The sequence below is a fragment of the Scardinius erythrophthalmus genome (assembly GCF_964197995.2).
Source record: "Scardinius erythrophthalmus genome assembly, chromosome: 7".
NCBI classification, from domain to species: domain Eukaryota; kingdom Metazoa; phylum Chordata; class Actinopteri; order Cypriniformes; family Leuciscidae; genus Scardinius; species Scardinius erythrophthalmus.
In genome coordinates this window covers 4,630,852-4,653,267 of record NC_138227.1, presented here as the reverse complement: position 1 = coordinate 4,653,267, position 22,416 = coordinate 4,630,852, and the positions used below count along the sequence as shown (strand labels likewise).

The 22,416-nt window shown below is 38.7% G+C and overlaps 1 protein-coding gene across 1 annotated transcript; it reads right to left on the bottom strand.

The window, feature by feature from the left end:
- Positions 1-816: 816 nt before the first annotated feature.
- On the bottom strand, positions 817-22,299 carry LOC308694190 (coagulation factor X). The gene is made up of 10 exons (XM_081371568.1): positions 22,163-22,299; positions 21,788-21,890; positions 11,316-11,473; positions 10,621-10,645; positions 10,423-10,536; positions 9,259-9,387; positions 7,992-8,296; positions 7,033-7,147; positions 5,581-5,808; positions 817-1,697 (listed from the first exon to the last, which is right to left on the bottom strand). The coding sequence occupies exons 2-10, from the start codon at positions 21,855-21,857 to the stop codon at positions 1,342-1,344; spliced, it is 1,500 nt and encodes a 499-aa protein (XP_081227694.1). The 5' UTR covers positions 21,858-21,890; positions 22,163-22,299; the 3' UTR covers positions 817-1,341.
- Between the last annotated feature and the right edge of the window lie 117 nt (positions 22,300-22,416).

Sequence of the window (22,416 nt, the reverse complement as noted above, 5' to 3'; positions counted from 1 at the left end):
ACCTTTATTTGCTTTATTTGCAGTGTCAAATACACTGTGTACTATGCAAACGTGACAAAAATGGTTAAAATGTAGGTTATATAAGTTATATTTTAAAACCACAATGATCATTAATGACAAGGTTTGTTCATCTGAAGTACTTGCACAATAATTCCTAAAAAGTCTCTTGGTTTGATAAACATGTGAATGTCATTTGACTAAACTGATCTCGAGGCCCATAAAACACGATTATCCAAAACAAGCTTTAACCAATGATATTAGACAATAAAATATTAAAAGTATTGCATTACCAAAGAATCACGTGTCTCTTGAAGATTTTGAACTTCATATGATTGCAGAAGTCAATTCCTCAAGATCCAGAACTACTGGAAATATCCAAGTATATAAATCTTACATGAAATTTACTGAAAATATTTTCTTTTTGCCAAATATATGTTGTAAGCACTGCAGCATGGCTTATATATATATATATATTTCAAATTGAAGAAATTTTTTTTTTCAACCTTCAAATGCCAAAACAAAATGTACTTGCGTTGCCAACCTTATAGTACATTCTGGCAAAATGTTGTTTTTTTTTTTTTTTTTTTTTTTTTTAGTATTTGGACAATATAAATATATTTAGACTGAAAATATTTTTTACAAAAAGTGACAAAATATTATGAAATAAAACTTGTATGTAAATATTTTATAATATATATATATGTTATATACATATGTTTATATATATATATATATATATATATATATATATATATATATATATATATATATATATATATATATAACACGCACGCACGCACGAAGGGACACGTTTTTGCACATTTTTATTAACTTGATTTATTTTATTTCTTGCATATCCATGTCAGACATGTTTTTGTTGGTATGAAAATTTTAGAGACGAAAAAAAAAAGATGCACTAAACAAGGAAAACTTTGGTAACACTGTACAATTTCATTAGTTAACATGAACTAACAATGAACAATACTTCTAAAGCATATATTAATCTTAGGATATCATTAAAATCAAAAGTTGTGTCTTAATATATTTAATGGACCTGAACTACACTGAAAAAAAAAATGGTGTAGAAACATTTTTCGCTCTTAAAATTGCAAGTAAATATCAATTAATTAGACAAAACAATTAATTAAAGTATAAGGATTGAAATCATATTTTCTTGTACAACAGTCTAATAATCTTTGTTTTATTTACAACTTCCAAAAACAATTTTTTACAGCATAACAATAACTAACAATGAACAGTTGTATTTTTATTAACTAGCATTAACAAAGATTAGTTAAAAACTTAGCTCATCGTTAATTAATGCATAATAGGCGCCAATATTCACTGTACTTTCGCAGTCTGATTGCGATTGCGATTGGATTCCTCTTTCATCATCTCCTCCTGTATCCAGGATAAATAGTTTCCCAGTCGTGTGTAAACCCCGTATTTGCCCTCGGCGGCGCATCTCTCGCCCCAGCTGACGACCCCGGCCAGGAACCACGTGCCCCGGTAGTTGACGACGAAGGGTCCGCCGCTGTCGCCCGTACACGCGTCCATCTCCGCCATCAGATATCCCGCGCAGAACATGTTATCCGTGATCACCTGCTCCGTGGAGTTGATGCAGTTCATCTGATCCACCACCGGGAGCTGCACCTTCCTCAGGAATCGAGAGGAGCGCTGAAGGAAGCCAGTCGCACCTGTGATGGATTTTTTAATTAATCATAACTAACGTTTATTTTTCTTGCAGGAATAACATTCATATGCTTTTGAATCCTAAATGTTTCCAAACCCTTTGGTATAAACTCGTGACTGAGTGTGTGTGTTAGTGAATCATGTCTGGATATAACAAAAAGGGGAAATTAGTAGACGTCGATTAGTAGACGAGACTTAGGAAAACTAACATTGATAAGGAGACGTTTAGGGACGTCGATTAGTAGACGAGACTTAAGAAAACTAACGTCGATCAGGAGACGTTTGTGGACGTTGATTAGTAGACGAGACTTAGGAAAACTATCGTCGATCAGGAGACATTCGGGGACGTCGATTAGTAGACGAGATTTAGGAAAACTAACGTCGATCAGGAGACGTTCGGGGACGCCGATTAGTAGACGAGATTTTGGAAAACTAACGTTAATCAGGAGACGTTCGGGGACGCCGATTAGTAGACGAGATTTTGGAAAACTAACGTCGATCAGGGGACGTCGATTAGTAGACGAGATTTAGGAAAACTAACGTTAATCAGGAGACGTTCGGGGACGCCGATTAGTAGACGAGATTTTGGAAAACTAACGTCGATCAGGAGACGTTCGGGGACGTCGATTAGTAGACGAGACTTAGGAAAACTAACGTTAATCAGGAGACGTTCGAAGACGTCGATTAGTAGAGGAGACTTAGGAAAACTAACGTTGATCAGGAGACGTTTAGGGATGCCGATTAGTAGACGAGATTTAGGAAAACTAACGTTAATCAGGAGACGTTCGGGGACGCCGATTAGTAGACGAGATTTAGGAAAACTAACGTTAATCAGGAGACGTTTAGGAATGCCGATTAGTAGACGAGATTTAGGAAAACTAACGTTAATCAGGAGACGTTTGGGGACGTCGATTAGTAGATGAGATTTAGGAAAACTAACATTGATCAGGAGACGTTTGGGGACGTCGATTAGTAGACGAGATTTAGGAAAACTAATGTTGATCAGGAGACGTTCGGGGACGTCGATTAGTAGACGAGATTTAGGAAAACTAACATGGATCAGGAGACGTTTAGGGACATCGATTAGTAGACGAGACTTAAGAAAACTAACGTCGATCAGGAGACGTTTGTGGACGTTGATTAGTAGACGAGACTTAGGAAAACTATCGTCGATCAGGAGACATTCGGGGACGTCGATTAGTAGACGAGATTTAGGAAAACTAACGTCGATCAGGAGACGTTTGGGGATGTCGATTAGTAGACGAGACTTAGGAAAACAAACGTTAATCAGGAGACGTTTAGGGACGCCGATTAGTAGACGAAATTTAGGAAAACTAACGTCGATCAGGAGACGTTCGGGGACGTCGATTAGTAGACGAGACTTAGGAAAACTAACGTTAATCAGGAGACGTTCGAAGACGTCGATTAGTAGACGAGACTTAGGAAAACTAACGTTGATCAGGAGACGTTTAGGGACGCCGATTAGTAGACGAGATTTAGGAAAACTAACGTTAATCAGGAGACGTTCGGGGACGCTGATTAGTAGACCAGATTTAGGAAAACTAACGTTAATCAGGAGACGTTTAGGAATGCCGATTAGTAGACGAGATTTAGGAAAACTAACGTCGTTCAGGAGATGTTTGGGAACGTCGATTAGTAGACGAGACTTAGGAAAACTAACGTCGTTCAGGAGACGTTCGGGGACGTCGATTAGTAGACGAGACCCAGGAAAACTAACGTCGGTCAGGAGACGTTTGGGGACGTCGATTAGTAGACGAGACTTAGGAAAACTAACGTCGTTCAGGAGACGTTCGGGGACGTCGTTTAGTAGACGAGACTTAGGAAAACTAACGTCGTTCAGGAGACGTTCGGGGATGTCGATTAGTAGACGAGACCCAGGAAAACTAACGTCGGTCAGGAGACATTTGGGGACGTCGATTAGTGGACGAGACCCAGGAAAACTAATGTTGATCAGGAGACGTTTGGGGACGTCGATTAGTGGACGAGACCCAGGAAAACTAACGTCGGTCAGGAGACGTTTGGGGACGTCGATTAGTGGACGAGACCCAGGAAAACTAACGTTGATTAGTAGACGAGACTTAGGAAAACTAACATCATTCAGGAGACGTTCAGGGACGTCGATTAGTAGACGAGACCCAGGAAAACTAATGTTGATTAGTAGACGAGACTTAGGAAAACTAACGTTGTTCAGGAGACGTTCGGGGACATCGATTAGTAGACGAGACTTAGGAAAACTAACGTCGTTCAGGAGAGGTTCGGGGATGTCGATTAGTAGACGAGACTTAGGAAAACTAACGTTGTTCAGGAGACGTTTGGGGACGTCGATTAGTAGACGAGACCCAGGAAAACTAACGTCGGTCAGGAGACGTTTGGGGACGTCGTTTAGTGGACGAGACCCAGGAAAACTAACGTTGATTTGTAGACGAGACTTAGGAAAACTAACGTCGTTCAGGAGACATTGGGGGCCGTCGATTAGTAGACGAGATCCAGGAAAACTAACGTCGATCAGGAGACGTTTGGGAACGTCGATTAGTAGACGAGACTTAGGAAAACTAACGTCGATCAGGAGACGTTCGGGGACGTCGATTAGTAGACGAGACTTAGGAAAACTAACGTCGTTCAGGAGATGTTTAGGGACGTCGATTAGTGGACGAGACCCAGGAAAACTAATGTTGATCAGGAGACGTTTGGGGACGTCGATTAGTGGACGAGACCCAGGAAAACTAACGTCGGTCAGGAGACGTTTGGGGACGTCGATTAGTGGACGAGACCCAGGAAAACTAACGTTGATTAGTAGACGAGACTTAGGAAAACTAACATCATTCAGGAGACGTTCGGGGACGTCGATTAGTAGACGAGACCCAGGAAAACTAATGTTGATTAGTAGACGAGACTTAGGAAAACTAACGTTGTTCAGGAGACGTTCGGGGACATCGATTAGTAGACGAGACTTAGGAAAACTAACATCATTCAGGAGACGTTCGGGGACATCGATTAGTAGACGAGACTTAGGAAAACTAACGTCGTTCAGGAGAGGTTCGGGGACGTCGATTAGTAGACGAGACTTAGGAAAACTAACGTCGTTCAGGAGACGTTTGGGGACGTCGATTAGTAGACGAGACCCAGGAAAACTAACGTCGGTCAGGAGACGTTTGGGGACATCGATTAGTGGACGAGACCCAGGAAAACTAACGTTGATTAGTAGACGAGACTTAGGAAAACTAACGTCGTTCAGGAGACATTGGGGGCCGTCGATTAGTAGACGAGACCCAGGAAAACTAACGTCGATCAGGAGACGTTTGGGAACGTCGATTAGTAGACGAGACTTAGGAAAACTAACGTCGATCAGGAGACGTTCGGGGACGTCGATTAGTAGACGAGACTTAGGAAAACTAACGTCGTTCAGGAGATGTTTAGGGACGTCGATTAGTAGACGAGACTTAGGAAAACTAACGTTGATTAGTAGACGAGACTTAGGAAAACTAACGTCGATCAGGAGACGTTCGGGGTCGTCGAGTAGTATACGAGACTTAGGAAAACTAACGTCGTTCAGATGTTTAGGGACGTCGATTAGTAGACGAGACTTAGGAAAACTAACGTTGATTAGTAGACGAGACTTAGGAAAACTAACGTCATTCAGGAGATGTTTGGGGACGTCGATTAGTAGACGAGACTTTGGAAAACTAACGTCATTCAGGAGACGTTTGGGGACGTCGATTAGTATACGAGACCCAGGAAAACTAACGTCGTTCAGGAGACGTTTGGGGATGTCGATTAGTATACGAGACCCAGGAAAACTAACGTTGATTAGTAGACAACCCAGGTAGACTTAAATCAGGTGCAAAAGAAGATAAATCTACCACACACCCCATCCCGTCACCAGGCCCTGCTCTCCGGGCTTCAGGAGTCGCTCCGCCAGGTTGGCGTCGGGAAGGCAAACCGGAGCGGCGAACGGACCCGGGGTCACGGGGTCAGACAGGTACAGCAGGGCGATGTCACTGTCGAAGGTGTATTCGTGGAAGTGAGGGTGGAGGACCACCTTCTCCACTTTGATCTTCTGTTCGTCTTTGTCGCGACGCATCTTATCGTAGTCTCCTGTGTGTGTGTGTGCGTGTGTGAATATCATAAATTCATGTCAGTGTTCGGCACAAAATCTGAAAGGGGTACAATAAAGCTTTCATTTGTTTCACCCAAAAATTTTAATTAGCCCGTGATTTACTCACCCTCAAGTCATCCTAGGTGTGTATGAGTTTCTTCTTTCAGACGAATACAATCGAAGTTATATTAAAAAATGTCCTGGCTCTATAATGGGAGTGAATATTAACTGATATTTTGAAGCCCAAAAAAGTGCATCCATCATAAAAGTAATCCATACGGCTCCAGGGGGTTAATAAAGGCCATCTGAAGCAAAGCGATGCATTTTGGTACAAAAAAATGTCCATATTTATAACTTTATAAGCTATAATCACTGGCTTCTGGTAATGGCCATACGCGAGTCTAGTTCCGGCTGAAGAGTGACCTCTGACCTCTATTTTGGATTTATATCTTAAAAAAAAACTCCCATTATAAAGCTTGGAAGAGCCAGGATATTTTTTTAATATAACTCTGATTGTGTTCGTCTGAAAGAAGAAACTCATACACACATAGGATGGCTTGAGGGTGAGTAAATCATGGGGTAATTTTCATTTTTTGGGTGAACTATCCCTTAAACATCAGAGAAGTAGTCAAGGCCAGACAGCAAAATATATTAATGAGATAATTAAGTGATTAATCAAGTGATGATTGAGCGTTAATGATGAACGCCTGCTGTTAACAAGCAGAATCACTGAAGGAAAGAGAAACAACAACTGACTTCCAGTCACAGCCTTAGATGAAATCAACTGAAGATAAAAGAAGGCATTAAATCTCTTATTCATTCCACCGGATATTAACCAGAAGCATCAAATCCTCATATTAGAGTGATTTCTGAAGGATAACACTGACACTGAAGACTGGAGTAATGATGCTGAAAATTCAGCTTTGATCACAGGAATAAATTACAGTTTAATATATATTCACATAGAAAGTTACATTTAAATTGTAATAATATTTCATAATATTAATGTTTTTTAAATAAATGTAGAGTATAAGACACTTGAATTTTTTTCTGAACAGTACTATACACATAATTCCACATAAGTAAACTGTAACCTTAGCGTGTTCAAAGTGTCTTGTGAATGTAATTGCAACAGTATGGCATACACGTCTGTTCAAAATTGAACACTGCAACACAAGCCTCATATGAAGCATGAAGGGTCCCATCAGACAGACGTCACTCACCGACGGTCACATGATCTGGTGTTTGCTGCAGACAGTGTGCTGCCGTCACCACCCAGCGCAGATTGATCAGAGAGCCGCCGCAGAACCCATACTCATCCTCACGACGAAGAAGAACCTGCAGCGTTTTCATTCAAAGAGTTAAGGTCCTTGCACACTGAGTCCGAAATTTTCGCATGCGTTTTGTCGTATTCGTGATTCGGTGGCTCTGAACTGTCAAAACAGCATTCAAAGTGCTTGCTACGGATGCGGAAAACGCAGAAAATTAAAAACATGCGAAAATTCCGGACAAACATTTCGGACTCAGTTTGCAAGGACCTTGAGTGCGAAATTTTCTCACATTAAAAAATAAATGCAACCTCACGTTGTGTCAATCACGTTTAGACACTGCATGCGAAACTTTCATCTGTCATAAAAAAATTATCCATAATTTGGATAATTATGCATTTAGCTAGCGTTGCTAGGTGGTTGCTAGGGTATTCTGTGTGGTTGCTATGGTGTTGCTAGGCGGTTGTTAGGGTATTCTGGGTGGTTGCTATAGTGCTGCTAGGTGGTTGCTTGTATATTCTGGATGATTGCTAGGCGGTTGTTAGGGTGTTCTAGGTGGTTGCTAGGGCGTAGCTAGGCAGTTGCTAGGGTGTTCTGGGTGGTTGCTAGGGTATTTTTGGTGGTTACTAGAGTGTTTCTGGATGTTGCTAGGGTGTACAGGGTGGTTGCTATGGTGTTACTAAGTGGTTTGTAGTTGTCAAAGATGGTTACTATGGAGTTTTTATAGAGTTCTTAAAATCTTTAATAACGAGTGCCTTTAGTACGGCATTTTCATCCATAGCAAGCATTTTGAGAGGTGTTTTGACAATTCAGAGCCACCGAATGACGAATAAGAAAATTTCGGACTCAGTGTGCAAGGACCTTTACTGATCAAATCTCTGAAGGTTAAGCATAAAGGTCATGTGAAGGATCACCTGCCACGGACTCCCGCCCTGACCCTGCAGCTGACCTCCAACGATACGCGTATCCTCATTTGCACTGGTGATGTCACTTCCTGTCTCTGAGAGTTCGTCCTGTGAAGCAGGTTTGGCTTGTTGAAGTGTGGTTTGGTTTGATGGGAGAGTCGAGTTGTAAAGTGAACTTCTGTTGTGATGTAATGAGTGGGAGGAGTTTGTCACGGTGTGGGTGTGGTTTACATCATCAGGGTCTGTGGTGCTTATATCATCCAGAGAGCGAGACATGATCCCACTACTCCACTGTTTCCCACAGGGGTACTGCACTAACACACACACACACACACACACACACATATATATATATATGTATATATATATATATATATATATATATATATATATATACACACACACACATATATATATACACACACAGACACACATATGCATACACACACACATATATATACACACACACAATCACACATATACATAAACACACACAAAAACACACATACATACAGACACACATAAAAACACATACACACAGAAACATCCAGATTTGTTCAGGTACATTTATAAAAAAAAAACATCATGAAAAAAAATCCGTAAAAAAAAAGTGCATATATATATATATATACATTTTCATCACTTGAAATTAAATCTACATTGACTAAAAAAATCAAATATAAAAAGCTTATTTTATTTCAGCTAGTTGCCAACATTTCTCCTTTTTAGTGTAAGTTCTCTAAAATAACTAATACTATATAAACTAAAGCAAAAAACTAAAATTATATAGACAGTTAAGACAAATATAGGTAAAATAAAGGTTAAAAAAATCCCAGAAAAAAAATGCAATGAAAATTAAAACAGATTATAAGATAAACTATAAAAGTATATCAATAATACTGTAAAAAAAAAAAATAACACACAATTGTTGCACTCCAACTAAACATCATGGTGCTTCATGTGCATCGAGCCAAAAAAGAAAGAAATCAAAGCAAACAAAGGGACTGCAAACTGTTAACTGAGTTACATCCATACTAGAAAATATTCACTAATGGTCTAGCAAAAATATTTTTCTTTTATAAACTGCATATAGTGCAAAAACTGTGAAAACTGTGCGTGAGCAATCCCTTTCTTTGCACATTCTCTCAATAATGCTCAAATAATGAATTTCTTTTATTTTTAGGACATGTTTGGTGAGATTCACCTTTAAAATATGAATGGTTAATGATTAAATCATGAGCCGATCTCTTTGCTGCACAGGTGTGTGTGTTTGTACCTGATGGATTGCAGCTGCGCAGGTCTTCATCCAGCTGATACCCGTCTGCACATCTGCACACAACACCTGGAGTCTCTGAGCTGCAGTAGTGCAGACAGCCTCCGTTCTTATACCTACAGTCAAACACCTCTGAACACACACACACACACACACACACACACACACACACACACACACACACACACACACACACACACACACACACACTCATTATCTGTGAGGAAACAATCATGAGCATCAGAAGTTTTCTTGAGCCATGCAGAATAAGTATTCTTATATCTACTGTCAAACACCTCTGAACACACACACACACACACACACACACACACACACACACACACACACACACACACACACACACACACACACACACACACACACACACACACTAAAACTATGCTAAGTATACTTCAGGTATGTTAATGATTAGTTAACTTGAAGTGTGCTATTTTGGAATAACTAATTTTGTTCTAAGTATATTTTAGTTGTAATTAAATTGTGGTAAAGGACAACTTTAAGTGTACGAATTCGTACGAATTAGCCATTTTACTCTTAGTGTACTTCAAGTATATGCCTGTGTAGGGACTAATTAGATGCTTGATTAGTGATATTAAAGTGTACTTTATTTGAGTTACAAGTACATTACAAATTGATTACGAGTGTATTCGAAACATACAATAAATATATTCCATAAGTGTATTATATTTGAGTGAAAAGTATATGCTCAGTAATACCTTTGGCTTATTCCAAATACTACAAATTGCACACTTTGTCTTCAATAACAAATGCACATTAATAAACATATATTACTTAGCTATACTATGAACAATATACTATAATGTATTTTGAAAGTAATGTATTGTTACAATGATAATTTCCAGCACACAGTTAAAATATACCTAAAATACATTTTTAATAGTGCAAATGAATAAACTTTGAAAAAATATGTTTTTCTAAAATGTATTTGTACTAAAGTGCAATTATTTTAAAGTGTGTGAAAATAGATAAAAGCATGATGCTAATATTAATGTATTTAAAGATTTTTTTGTTAGTATAAATGCAATGTACTGTTGAAAAAAGGAAATGTATTTCAAATACAATAAAGTATACTTTTGTTCCACTAGGGCCTCCATACGCTCATGCAGAATAAGCGAGTCAGTGCACCTGTCTGACAGTTGTGTCCGCTGTACTGTGGAGGACAGAGACACTCGCGAACACCTCGAGTCTCGCTGCAGATCCCTCCGTTCACACACGGGTTAGTGCGACACAGGTTACCATCTGAACAACACATTTACCTCAGGATCATGAGAAACGTCAACTCAGAATGATTCATTTAGAAGAGTAAGACAGTAAAAGACTTACTCCGATATCTGTACCAGAACTCCATCTAAAAGAACACGAGAGAACATCAGAGAACAGTGATGTCATTGCACTCTTAACAATGAAAGTTCCGTTTAGAACTACAGATTCTGTTTTTGCAGTGTGACGTCACAGAAGAATCAGAGTAAAAGAGCTTTTTAAGAAATTCCATCTGGATGTTCTTGTGCTTTATAAAGAACTCGGAAACCAAAACATTGATCGGAAGTACTTAATGAATCATCAAGAACTTAATTTATGACTTTTATTTTAACTCCAAAGAACCCTATAAATCACCATGAAATCAAAATGAAAATTCTTGTTTTTTATGGAATATCACAGCATTTTTTTTTTTTGTGATTATTATTTTAAATTCATGTTCCTGGTAATCTTAAATCAGAATTACTTCCCCTCATCTCTTCTCTGCTGATGAGGGCGGGGCTATAACCTGTCACTCACATGAGATCCACCAATAGCAAACCACAACCATCCAATCAATTCCCCATAGAGAAAATCAAGCCCCGCCCACATTTGTTCTTGTTTGAGAAGCGTTTCACTCTGATATATGGTGACTTTAAAAAGATGAACTTAACAAAAATTGGTCTGTTAAGAACAAAAAAAAAAAAAAAACATAACTTGTTCTCTCTGTAATCTGTAATATTTAATGGAAGCACAAACAGTGAAGAGAATTGTGACTGTACCGTCTTCTCTTTGCTCTGGAAGATCTCGGCCGCCTCCTCCTGAGAGCACAGCTCCTCGTAACACTCCCGCTCCAGATTCCCAGGCTTCATCTCCTCCAGGAAGACGTTTGCTCTTCGAGTCCTGAGCAGACGCACAGCATCACGCCTGTCCAGAAACACTGAACACCACACGGTGGGATTAATGGAAGCATACCCAGCTAACAGGGAACGTTCTGGCAGAGTCAAAGCGACGAACAGGGCCAGGTTTATGCAAAGTCACATATATAATAATATATATATAATTATTATTTCACCCTAATTCTAAAACTCTGTAAGACAATTACTATATAATTGAACAAAATTTAAAATATTGGGCGGAAACCCGTAACTCCATTTTTTTCATAAATCATTACTTTTGTCCACCCTTTACGTCTCTCTGTGGGTTTTGCAAATATTTTGGCCAATGAAAACTATTAAAAAGAGTTCCTGACTAAACCTCGTATCTCCATTGGATACTTAAACTGTCAGTCAAACCTCATAACTCCACCCCTACCCTATCGCGAAGTTTGGAGCGTCTCTGCTTGTTTGCAATGCAATGAAAGGGTAGATAAAGAATTGGTTCTTTGAATAAATACAGAGTTTTTGGGGGTTTTTTTTAACTCACGAAACTATATGTTAGAGCCATTTCCATTTCATATATTTGGACTCAATGGACTGATTTAATAATTTGAATATAATCAAGTTTAATTTTAATAATTATTATTTGTGTATTTTTTGTGAGTATTTGCGTGAATGTTATGAATTTTTGAATGGAGACTTGTATTATATTAACGTGGATATATATTTAAATAGGGCAGTGTGGAGTTCGGATAATTTTCATACCGTGTATCAAAGGCGGTGTGTGCGTGTGATTGTTAGCGGCAAATCAATGGCTCAAATGTTTGCTTTATTCAATTTCATTCATCGAAAATAAACTACTAAGAATCTATGCTACGGACTCATGCATCAATTGCTCTCCCCTATCCGGACAGCGGCTCATTACAGATCTGCCGTATACTGAAGTCCGAGAATGCCGTGACGACGCGGACGCGGATCGCGCGCAACGACCCGATAAACTGGACATTGATGCGAACATCTGCGGTTGTTTACTGCATCTTCAGATTATTCAGCGCTGGATCTGACTTCACTAAGACGCTGTTTGAACGTGCTGTGCGGTGAGTAGCCATTTGGCAAGTTTTTATTATGGATTATTATGCTGGCGGCCGAGCTGCGATCAAAGTGTGATTAACTTTGACGATCTGATGTGGCTTGAACTGAAGCTGTCTATGAACTTTACGAGTGTTCAAAGCAAGAGTTTCGACGCATGTGCACATGTTTTGAGGCTTGATGATGAAGATGATGAGCAGTCTTGCAATGTGGTTCAAAGTTGTTTATTATGGGCCAAAGATTTAAGCCAGTTATTTTGGATGCAAGTGGTTGATGCAAGAATGCAAGCTTGATTCTCATTCTGGTCAATAAACTATAGGTGACAGATGATTGCAATCTGAGACAAACACACAAAGCGGTTGTGAATAATAACAAGTGTCTATGATGACTGAGATTGAAGGCATTGATATTACAATTGAACTTTTTAAATCACTTATCAAGCTTGGGGCCTGTGCAAGAAAAATGAATGAATTGAAGGCTTTGATGGTTGATGGGAGCAATGTTGACGAAGTAAATGAACTTCACCTTGAATTTCAAAGAGCTTTAAATGAGTTTTATTAAGTGCACGAGTCTGTACACTTGCTTTTATCTGACTAGATGTGACACACCCTGTTGCTCAACTTTATAAAAAACCAACCTGCTTGCACCTGCCCCTTGTATGCAAATGAGTTTTGTTCATGCATTGCACACACACACACACACACACACACACACACACACACACACACACACACACACACACACACACACACACACACACACACACACACACACACACACACACACACACACACACACACACACACACACACACACACACACACACACACACACACACACACTATTCATTTACTGTCCCCAGAGGTTAAGACTCCTCTTGAGTAAATGCATACAAATAGGGGATTTCATGATTTTGTTCATTTTGTTCTGGGACAGAAAATGAGTGCACTGATCTCCGCAGGTGTAGCCTAATGATTCAGCGAGAATGCTAAGGTTGTCAAAGTTCTTGATGTATCTTTTAAAGCTATATTTTATTCCAAAAATAAGACTTGTTCTTTTAATCACCCTCATATCGTTCCAAGCTTGTATGACTTTTTTTTTTTTGAAGGTTTTTTTTTTTTTTTTCATGTATGAAGTCAGGAAACATCTTTTGTGTCCATAAAGAAAAAAGTTACACAGATTTAGAATGACATGAGGGTGAGTAAATGATAGGGCTGACCATTGACACACAAATCACAATTCAATATTTTTAACCCAGCCCTAGTTAAGTGATGACTGAATTTTAATTTTGGGGTGACTATTCTCTTAATGCAATGGTTCCCAAACTTTTTCCACCTCACCAACATGCACCCACATAAAGACATTCTCAAACATGATCTTGCTTGCAAAATCGTAAATAATACATTACTACAACAAATCAGCTTCAACGGGCTTCTCATTGCGTTTGTGATGCGAAGTCTCTAAGTCTCTCTCATTCTGTCAGAAGCTAATATTTTGAGACTGTGGTCTGGTCTCTCTTCATTACCCATCATTGAGATGGTGAATCTGAGGGTGAAATATGCCTCATCATATTACTTTTTTTATAAAATCACTGTGTCTACACCGGACGTGACAAAGAAAACGTAGTCCATTTGTCTCTTGTGTCAGAAATAGAACTTCAGGAATGTGTCGTTGTGCCGCACCGCATCCAGTGTAGAAAGCATCACTGATTATAATTGGTTTCTATTTGCTTTTGTCTGGTGTAGACACATTGTTTTGGTAGTTGTCGTTTGCAGTAGATTAATTGTCTACTTTGTTTACCTGGCACTGGCAGTCCTTTTACAAACTTGTCCATGCTTAGTGCAGAATAATGCATGCATCGTTCATTTATATTTTTATACTCAATTCTCAATTCTGTTTCTTCAATAGCGCAATCTAGTGGTCTGTTGATTTACGATGACAACCACCACAACTGATAATAGACCACTCAAGCTATTAATGCAAGTTATCTTGAGGTCATTTGAAAGAAGATGCCATATTTGATTTGAGAGCTGCAGCAGAAGGCAAGGTTTTGATCGCTGAACAAAAAAGTTCAGGAGATATTTCTTAGCGATGGCTGATTTCAAGTTTCAATATGATAAAAAATAACTTATATTGATTCACTGGATTAATTGCATTTTGAAAAAAAAGTGTCATGAATTTATTGCATTTTTGGGAAGAAATAATTTTTATAATAAATCTTTGAAAATCAAAATCTGGATGTGAATTTTTTTATGTTATTATAACCTAAAGATGTTATGTGAAAGTTTGAAACAGAAAATATGGTTTTCATCGTGTTTATGTCAGAATGTTTATTTTTAAACCACAACCTTCTAAGTTCTTCTTTTACTGATATTTTTAACAATATCTTTTGCATTTCTCATCCAAACAACCTCAAACTTGGCACTGCACTTACTTGTGTCCGTAGCGAGACACCTGTCGAGTTTGAAATCCATCGTACTAACGGTTCGAGAGATATGTGGTTAACAGACACACACACACACACACACAGACAGACAGACAGACAGACACACACACACACACACACACAGACAGACAGACAGACAGACGTTCCTGTAATTTATAGAGAGATGATGTCAAAGAAAGTGAAAGGATTGGCTGATTTTAGCCAATAAGGGTCACTTTTACCAAGTTCTCGAATGAATTGGTGCTGTGGAAAATTAACCAATCTGATCCACAGACTTTGTGTTTCTAAAGGTTCAAAAAGATCAAAATAGACCAAGACCCAGCACTCGTGTGTACTTTGCAGCCGATAAAGCAGCGTTTTTTGCTCGTGCTGAAGCTTTTTGAAAGGAAAACCGGTGCTTGAGTTGGAAAAAGCTCAGCTGGAATCTAAGATGGAAGCTTTTCAGTTGCAGTCTGAAATGGAGGCTGTGAATGCAAAATTAAAGGTGTTGGAGATTTCAGAAGCAAGTTCACTGCATAGTTCTCACTCATCTGTCAAATTAGGAAATGCTATGACCGAATATCTGGAGAAGGCTTTGGAAAAAACAAATCGTCTTTGCTCATTGAGTCTGAATCATCTCCTCTACATTTTACGAAACTGAAACAATTCATAAAACAACACTGCAAAGGATTCTTCATTGAATTCAAACTTCTTCAAGGCTTAAAGTGATCAGCACAGTGAAGCTAGCAACACCAACCCCAAAGACAGCGATCTGGCTGATTTACTCGTGACCAGAAACAAGCCTCACCTCCTACAAGGGTGATTCAATATAGACTTTTCATGAGGTCTTTCATCCATAAAATTGAGGAGAAAACGAAGAACAATCAAGACCGATTTTATTATCTGGAACAGTTCAAGTTCTGGAACTTGTTTGAAGTTGTCTCTACATGAATGCTAGCAGAGGTTATGCTGAAGCCAAACGTTAAGATTGCTAGTGCATACATGGAGAAAGCTTTAAAACGGGGTAACATTCGCTCAAGATCTGGCTAACATGGCATTGAATTTACCATTCAATCTAAAAATAATCGTCTTTAGGCTTCCTTGTAAGCTAAGAAAACAGTGGAGAGGTACAGCCTGTGAAATCCTGGAACGCACTCAAAGAAGGCCAGACTTTGCTGACTTGGTAGCTTTCATTGAAAAACAAGACTTGATCCAGTCTTTGGAGAGATTCAAGATCTGAAAACAAATTCTAACACCAGAAAGACGTCAATGACTGAACTTCCATCATATAAATCTTCCTGCAGGAAAAGTTTTGCTACCACGGCTTCTTCTATCGAAGTATCAAAGGAGAATGGTCAACAAAAGGACAATCATGAAGATAGTAAGCTTTTAGTAAGCCCTGTTTGTTTTGTGATTTATGATCTTTTAATTGACTCTTGTATTAAAATGGCGAACAAATCACACGAGGATAAAATTGAATTCTTGAGAACAAATGGGTCTCTGTTTTGCTTCTCAAAAAAGGACATCTAACAAAGACCTGCAAAAAAACATCTCATTTGCCAAGTATGTTCTAAGAAACATCTGACAGTGCAGCAAATCATAAATGCTTCATTGAATGGAGGCTCACTTAATTCATCGACTGATGTGGATGAGGGAGGATGATGCTACAAAAGCTAAATCCAAAAATGTGTTTCCACTGAAATGACCCAGAACAATTTGTCCCAGGAAAATGTTTTTCCCTCAAACCTGCGGCTTTCTGCGTTTCCATCGCGGTCTAAAGTACCGTGAAGATTAGGCAAAGTAGTCCAGTGACGTAGGACTGCACGCACCGCAGTAGATTTTATAAAATGGTGGTTGAAATTAATGCTGCATGGAGTCAATCAATCAAAATGCGGCACGAACTCAACCAATCAGCATGTTGAACGCTCAAGTCCCACACTCAAAAGTTCCTGAACTTTGAAAAAGCACTACCTCGCGAGCATGGACTTTCTGAGGGGGAAATTTTTACCCGGAAATTCATTTAGACTAGGGCTGCACAATTAATCGCAATTTACATGTAATCGCACTTAAATCGAGTTGGCTTATCGAGATGTTGAAATCGAAAAGGCTGTGATTGTTTGTTATGTGCAGCTTGTCAGTGACGTACGGCTCTGTAAACGCTGCTCCATCTGAAAGCACTGAGAGTTTGAGTCGCTTATAAACGTGCATTTGAAAAAGCAACACGCGGCAAACATATTTCCAAACATGAGAAGCATTTATGAACCTCTTGTCCAACAGGAGACATTTAAAAACATGATTTTACTCCAAACTCGCTTCATAACGAAAGTTGAGCTCCTCCTTCTGTGAGATGATGTGCTTACACAGAATAAGGCAGTCGTGTGTTTATTAGTCATGTTTAAACAACGCGTTTCAGTCTTCTGTTGTTTATTCAGCAACAGCGAGAGGGAGAGACTGAGACGGTTAAACATGGCTGGCAAACGAATTGAGATCTTGCTCAAAACAATGGGACAGGAAAAGCCCATAAAAACCTTTTGGTTGAATGGCATGGAAGTAAGTGGTGTGGACCGCGACTACTTCATACTTCATCGATTCTGGTCAGCCAGGAGAATATACCAACGGAAGAGGACATAAAGAAATGGCCGTATCTGAAAGATGTTCGACTGTGCTCCATAAAAGATGATGTTGATCTGTTGATTGGGATCAATGTCCCAAAAGCGATGGAGCCCTTGTGGATTATTAACAGCCAAGAGGATGGTCCTTATGCGGTCTAAACGTGCTGGTTAATGGTCCACTAACTCATCCACAGATGTTCAGGGACCATTTGTGTCTTATAACAGAATTTCAGTGGCTAAACTGGGTGAGTTCCTCAATAATGACTTTTCAGAGCAAGCATACGATGAGAAACCCTACATTTTCTTTTGAGAACCAGAGATTCCTGGAAATTGTGAACGACTGTGTTGTTAAACGAGATGGTCATTAGCAAATATACCTTCCATTTCACAAACCCGACCTCACCCTGCCTTGATAACAAAAAGATTGCCCTGAGTATACGCAAGAGATTCGGGAAGGATGAAGCACTCATGTCAAGTCACCTTTATTTATATAGCACTTTTTACAATGCACATTGTTTCAAAGCAGCTTTACAGTGACAACAGAAAAAAAAAAATAATGCAACAAAGTTTGTTTCTAGAAGAAAATAGCATCATAGTCCAGCTTAAGTAAGTTCAGTGATGGTTAATTTTTGAAAAAAAAAAAAAACAGTTAATTATTTAGTTGATTATTAAATGTCCCCAACTAAGCAAGCCAAAAGCCAAAGGCGACAGTGGCGAGGAACCCAAACTCCATCAGTGACAGAATGGAGAAATAAACCTTGGGAGAACCCAGGCTCAGTCGCTCAGTTCTTTTGCCAGTGACCGGACAGTGTATGATTATGATTCGGGCAACATTACAGGTCAGAATTTAGATTGGATAAGAACATTCAGAGTATTTATCCAGTTCATCTGGTTGAAGATCGGATTCATCACACCGGTACGGTGACGGGTTTGTTGAGGATCAGAGCCGATGGCTATCAGATCACAGAGACTTTATTGGCGACATCCGAAAGAAGGGTCAAGCAGAGCAAGTACCAGAAGAGGAGCTTGACAGAGAGGATGGCACATTCCCCATCATGGAGTCTACCATGAATGGAAAAAGAAAATCAGTGCTATTTGATTGTGTTGCCTCATTCCAAGGTACTTCATTGAATTCAGATTTGTTGCAGGGTCCAGATCTCACAAATACCCCCTTAGGTGTAATCCTCTAGCTGTGATATTGAGGGTATGTTTCAGCAAGTCAAGGTTCCTAAAGAAGACCTTGATTTTTGTTGTTTTTCTTGTGGTGATTCTTGTGGTGGCGTAATGGTGACATCAGTCTGACAGCCGCTGGAAGAGTTCAGGATGAATGTGCATCTCTGTGGAGCGGTTTCTTCCCTCAGTTGGGCCAACTTCTCAAGCATACGATGAGAAACCCGGATTTTCTTTTGAGGACCAGAGATTCTTGGAAAATGTGAACAACTGTGTTGTTAAACGAGATGATCATTAGCAAATATGCCTTCCATTCAACACAGAATTCTTGGCCTTAATGTCGGATTTTGGAGACATTCCCGGACAGCAAAAGGCACGCCGACTTAAAACGAGGACAAAGAACAGTGTTCTGGAGAGACCCATTAGCAAATTATGCTTTCAAGAGACATGTCATGATGAGAATATGAAGAAACTGGCCGTAAGATCATAAGACTCTGACACTTTGGCCAACTTTTGAAAGAAATATGGCTCCTTTTTTTAATGAATTATTAGAACTGTCACAAGTTGGCAATTAGGTGCCGGAATTGTTGGAGCCATTTCAATTTCATATTTGGACTCGATGGAGTGATTTAATAATTTGAATATAATCAAGTTTACGTTTGATAATTATTATTTGTGAGTATTTGCATTGAATGTAATGCCATTTCTAATGGAGACTTGTATTATATTGTGGTTGTGTATTTCGATAGGGTAGGTAAGGAAGTGGGGGTGGAATTCGGATACAATTTTCAGACCGTGGTGTGTGTGTGTGTGTGTGTGTGAGTTATTATCTGCAAAGTTATGGCTCAACTGTTTGCTTGATTCACTTTTATTCTGCGTAACTAAGAAGCTATGTTATGGACTCATACGTCAATTGCTCTCCCCTATCCGGACAGCGGCTAATCAGTACAAATGTGCCACTATAATATATAAAGGCTAATGTTTTATGTAGCCTAGTTGAGGAGGAAATATTATTTTGCCTATGTTACAATATGAGTTAAATCCGGCCCTGTTGACTAGCCTTACACTTTAAGTTGTTCGGCCAATGTATACTTTACAATGTTTTTATTGCCGACTCTCGAGGTGTTTTAGTTCAGGTGGAATATGCAATTTCAGTTTGTCTTCTGGCTTCCACGGCTGCAATACGCTGTGTTTTCCACAAACTGGCAACCCGGGGTGTTGAAATACTATTGGGAGAATTGGCAGTGGGAGGGATCACACAGACCAAAACAAAAACACACACACCTGGAACACACATTTCCAGTCAGAATGACTGGCTGTAGCATTGCTTTTTGAACTTTAGCATGTTTCCTAAACCTCTGCAAACATATTATCATACTTGTAGCCTATGCTTTAATTATCATAGTTTTATGTTTTAATGTTCCTTTGGGATTTAACCCTTGTGCATCAATTAAAAAAAGTTACACATTGGTCCATAGTGGACAAAAATGCCCATGTCATATATAAATGTGAGGGTTGGGAGCACAGACTTAAGTTTGGTCTCATTTTAAAGAAGACCCATGGCAGATTATTGTTGAAGTGAAAACATTTTAAAAAGTAAAAACAAAAAAAAAGTTATACAGGTTTAGGTTTATGATTTATGAACATTATTTTATATAAAATTTATTTACCAAATTTTCCCCATTGGATGCCAGCAAAACTCCACTGGGACACAGAGGTTGGATTTATTATTAATAAACAAATATTACAAGCGCACATGCAAAAAAATTTTTTATTACACACATTCAAACCACACTCTGACATCCATACCAACACACCCACACAATTATCACTGAATAATTTATCCAACTGGCTCTATTATATGCCGAAGCAGGAAACAGGAATAAAGCGAGTATTTGCTTTATAGTGCAAACCTGAAAAAAATGGCACCATCAGGTAAAAAATAGTAAAATTTAAATTTAAGCCTTGCCAACAGAATGAAAGCCTCTTAAGAAAGATTGCATCATTTTATAGTTAAACGGCCCTGGGATTAAAAATTGCAGTTTTAATGCGGACATTTTTGCCCAAAAGGTGCTGAGATTGTGACCCTGGACCACAAAACCAGTCACATGGGTCAATTTTTTGAAATTGAGATTTATACATAATCTGAAAGCTGAAAAAATAAACTTTCCATTGATGTATGGTTATGATAGGACAAATTTGGTCGAGATACAACTATTGTAAATCTGGAATCTGAGGGTGCAAAAAAATCGAAACATTGAGAAAATCTCCTTTAAAGTTGTTCATTTATGTTGGTGATTGTGCTGCATTCACTCACACAAATACATGTTTTATATATTTACGGTAGGAAATTTACTATATATCTTCATGGAACATGATCTTTACTTAATATCCTCATGATTTTTGGCATAAAAGAAAAATCGATAATTTTGACCCATACAATGTATTGTTGGCTATTGCCACAGATATAGCCGTGCGACTCGAGACTGGTGACGTGATCCAGGGTCACATTTTGTGTATCTAGTGCAAAATAATTTTTTTAAAGGAAATGGGGGTGAAATAGTAAAATGGCAATAAAAATACACACCTGTGCCAAAATTTGTGCGTTGGCATTAACACAGGCAAAATTATACATAAAACAAACTGAAAAATGTCCATAAGGACGCACAAGGGTTAAAGGGTTTGTGTTCATTTTAGTGAGGTTACAGAGTAGAGCCTGCTTCAGTCCAGGAGAAGACTAGTGTTTTGTTTGAGATCAGTGTACTTAAATCTTTAAGTTGACTGAGTTAAGTACTCACACTTGAGTTACACTTGAGTTTTCCAAGTAGTTACCTCTACTAAGAGGTAGTTTTATCAGCTTGCTCAATTTAAGGCAATCGGTTTCCACAAGTTTCTCTAAATCGACTAATTACATTTTGACCGTGCATAATGATTGCAAAATAATTGAACATTCCCTTCAATTGATCATTTTCCCTAAAGTTCACATGACAAAAAACCCCAAAACAAAACGTTTTTAACACAACTGGAGGTTTTGAACATTCTGATGACATTCAGAAATAACGTTTTCATAACTAGCAAACCTGGTGACTGGAGCGCTGAGGTCAGATGTATTAAAAGCAGAATCGCTGTCCAGCTCATGGATTCAGACATCAAGACACCGCAGCAGATTTGATGTAAATCACCCTGTTTGATACATGAGTGAAAAACAAGACTATCACCTCCATCTGCTGGTGTGAAAGAGACGTGAACACGTTTGTGAAGGCTAACTTTTGAACAGTAGCTCACAGTAAATATAATTAACTGTAATTAAGTCATAAGTTTTGTTTGAAGTAAACCTTTTCATGTAGCCTACATAATCCATTAAAACACCCAAATCTTTCTTTAAATGGCATACATTCAACCACAGATCTTATCACATTTTGAGTATTCAGAGTTGATCATGAGTGTCTGCTCACCTTGAGTTCACTGGGATGTTTTCCTCCTGATTTAGGCCAGTCCAGAGGAGCTTAATGTTTCTGATGAGGGTTTTTTCACACAACTGTGATGACAAACAGCAGCAAACCGTTTTAAAACACTCAATCACTATTTGTACAACATCGACCTTTAGACAGACGGTGTTTACACACACATGCACACACACAAACTGGATTTAGTCAGTATAAAAACATTTGTGCAATAATATGAGCAATAACGAGTAAAAAAATACACC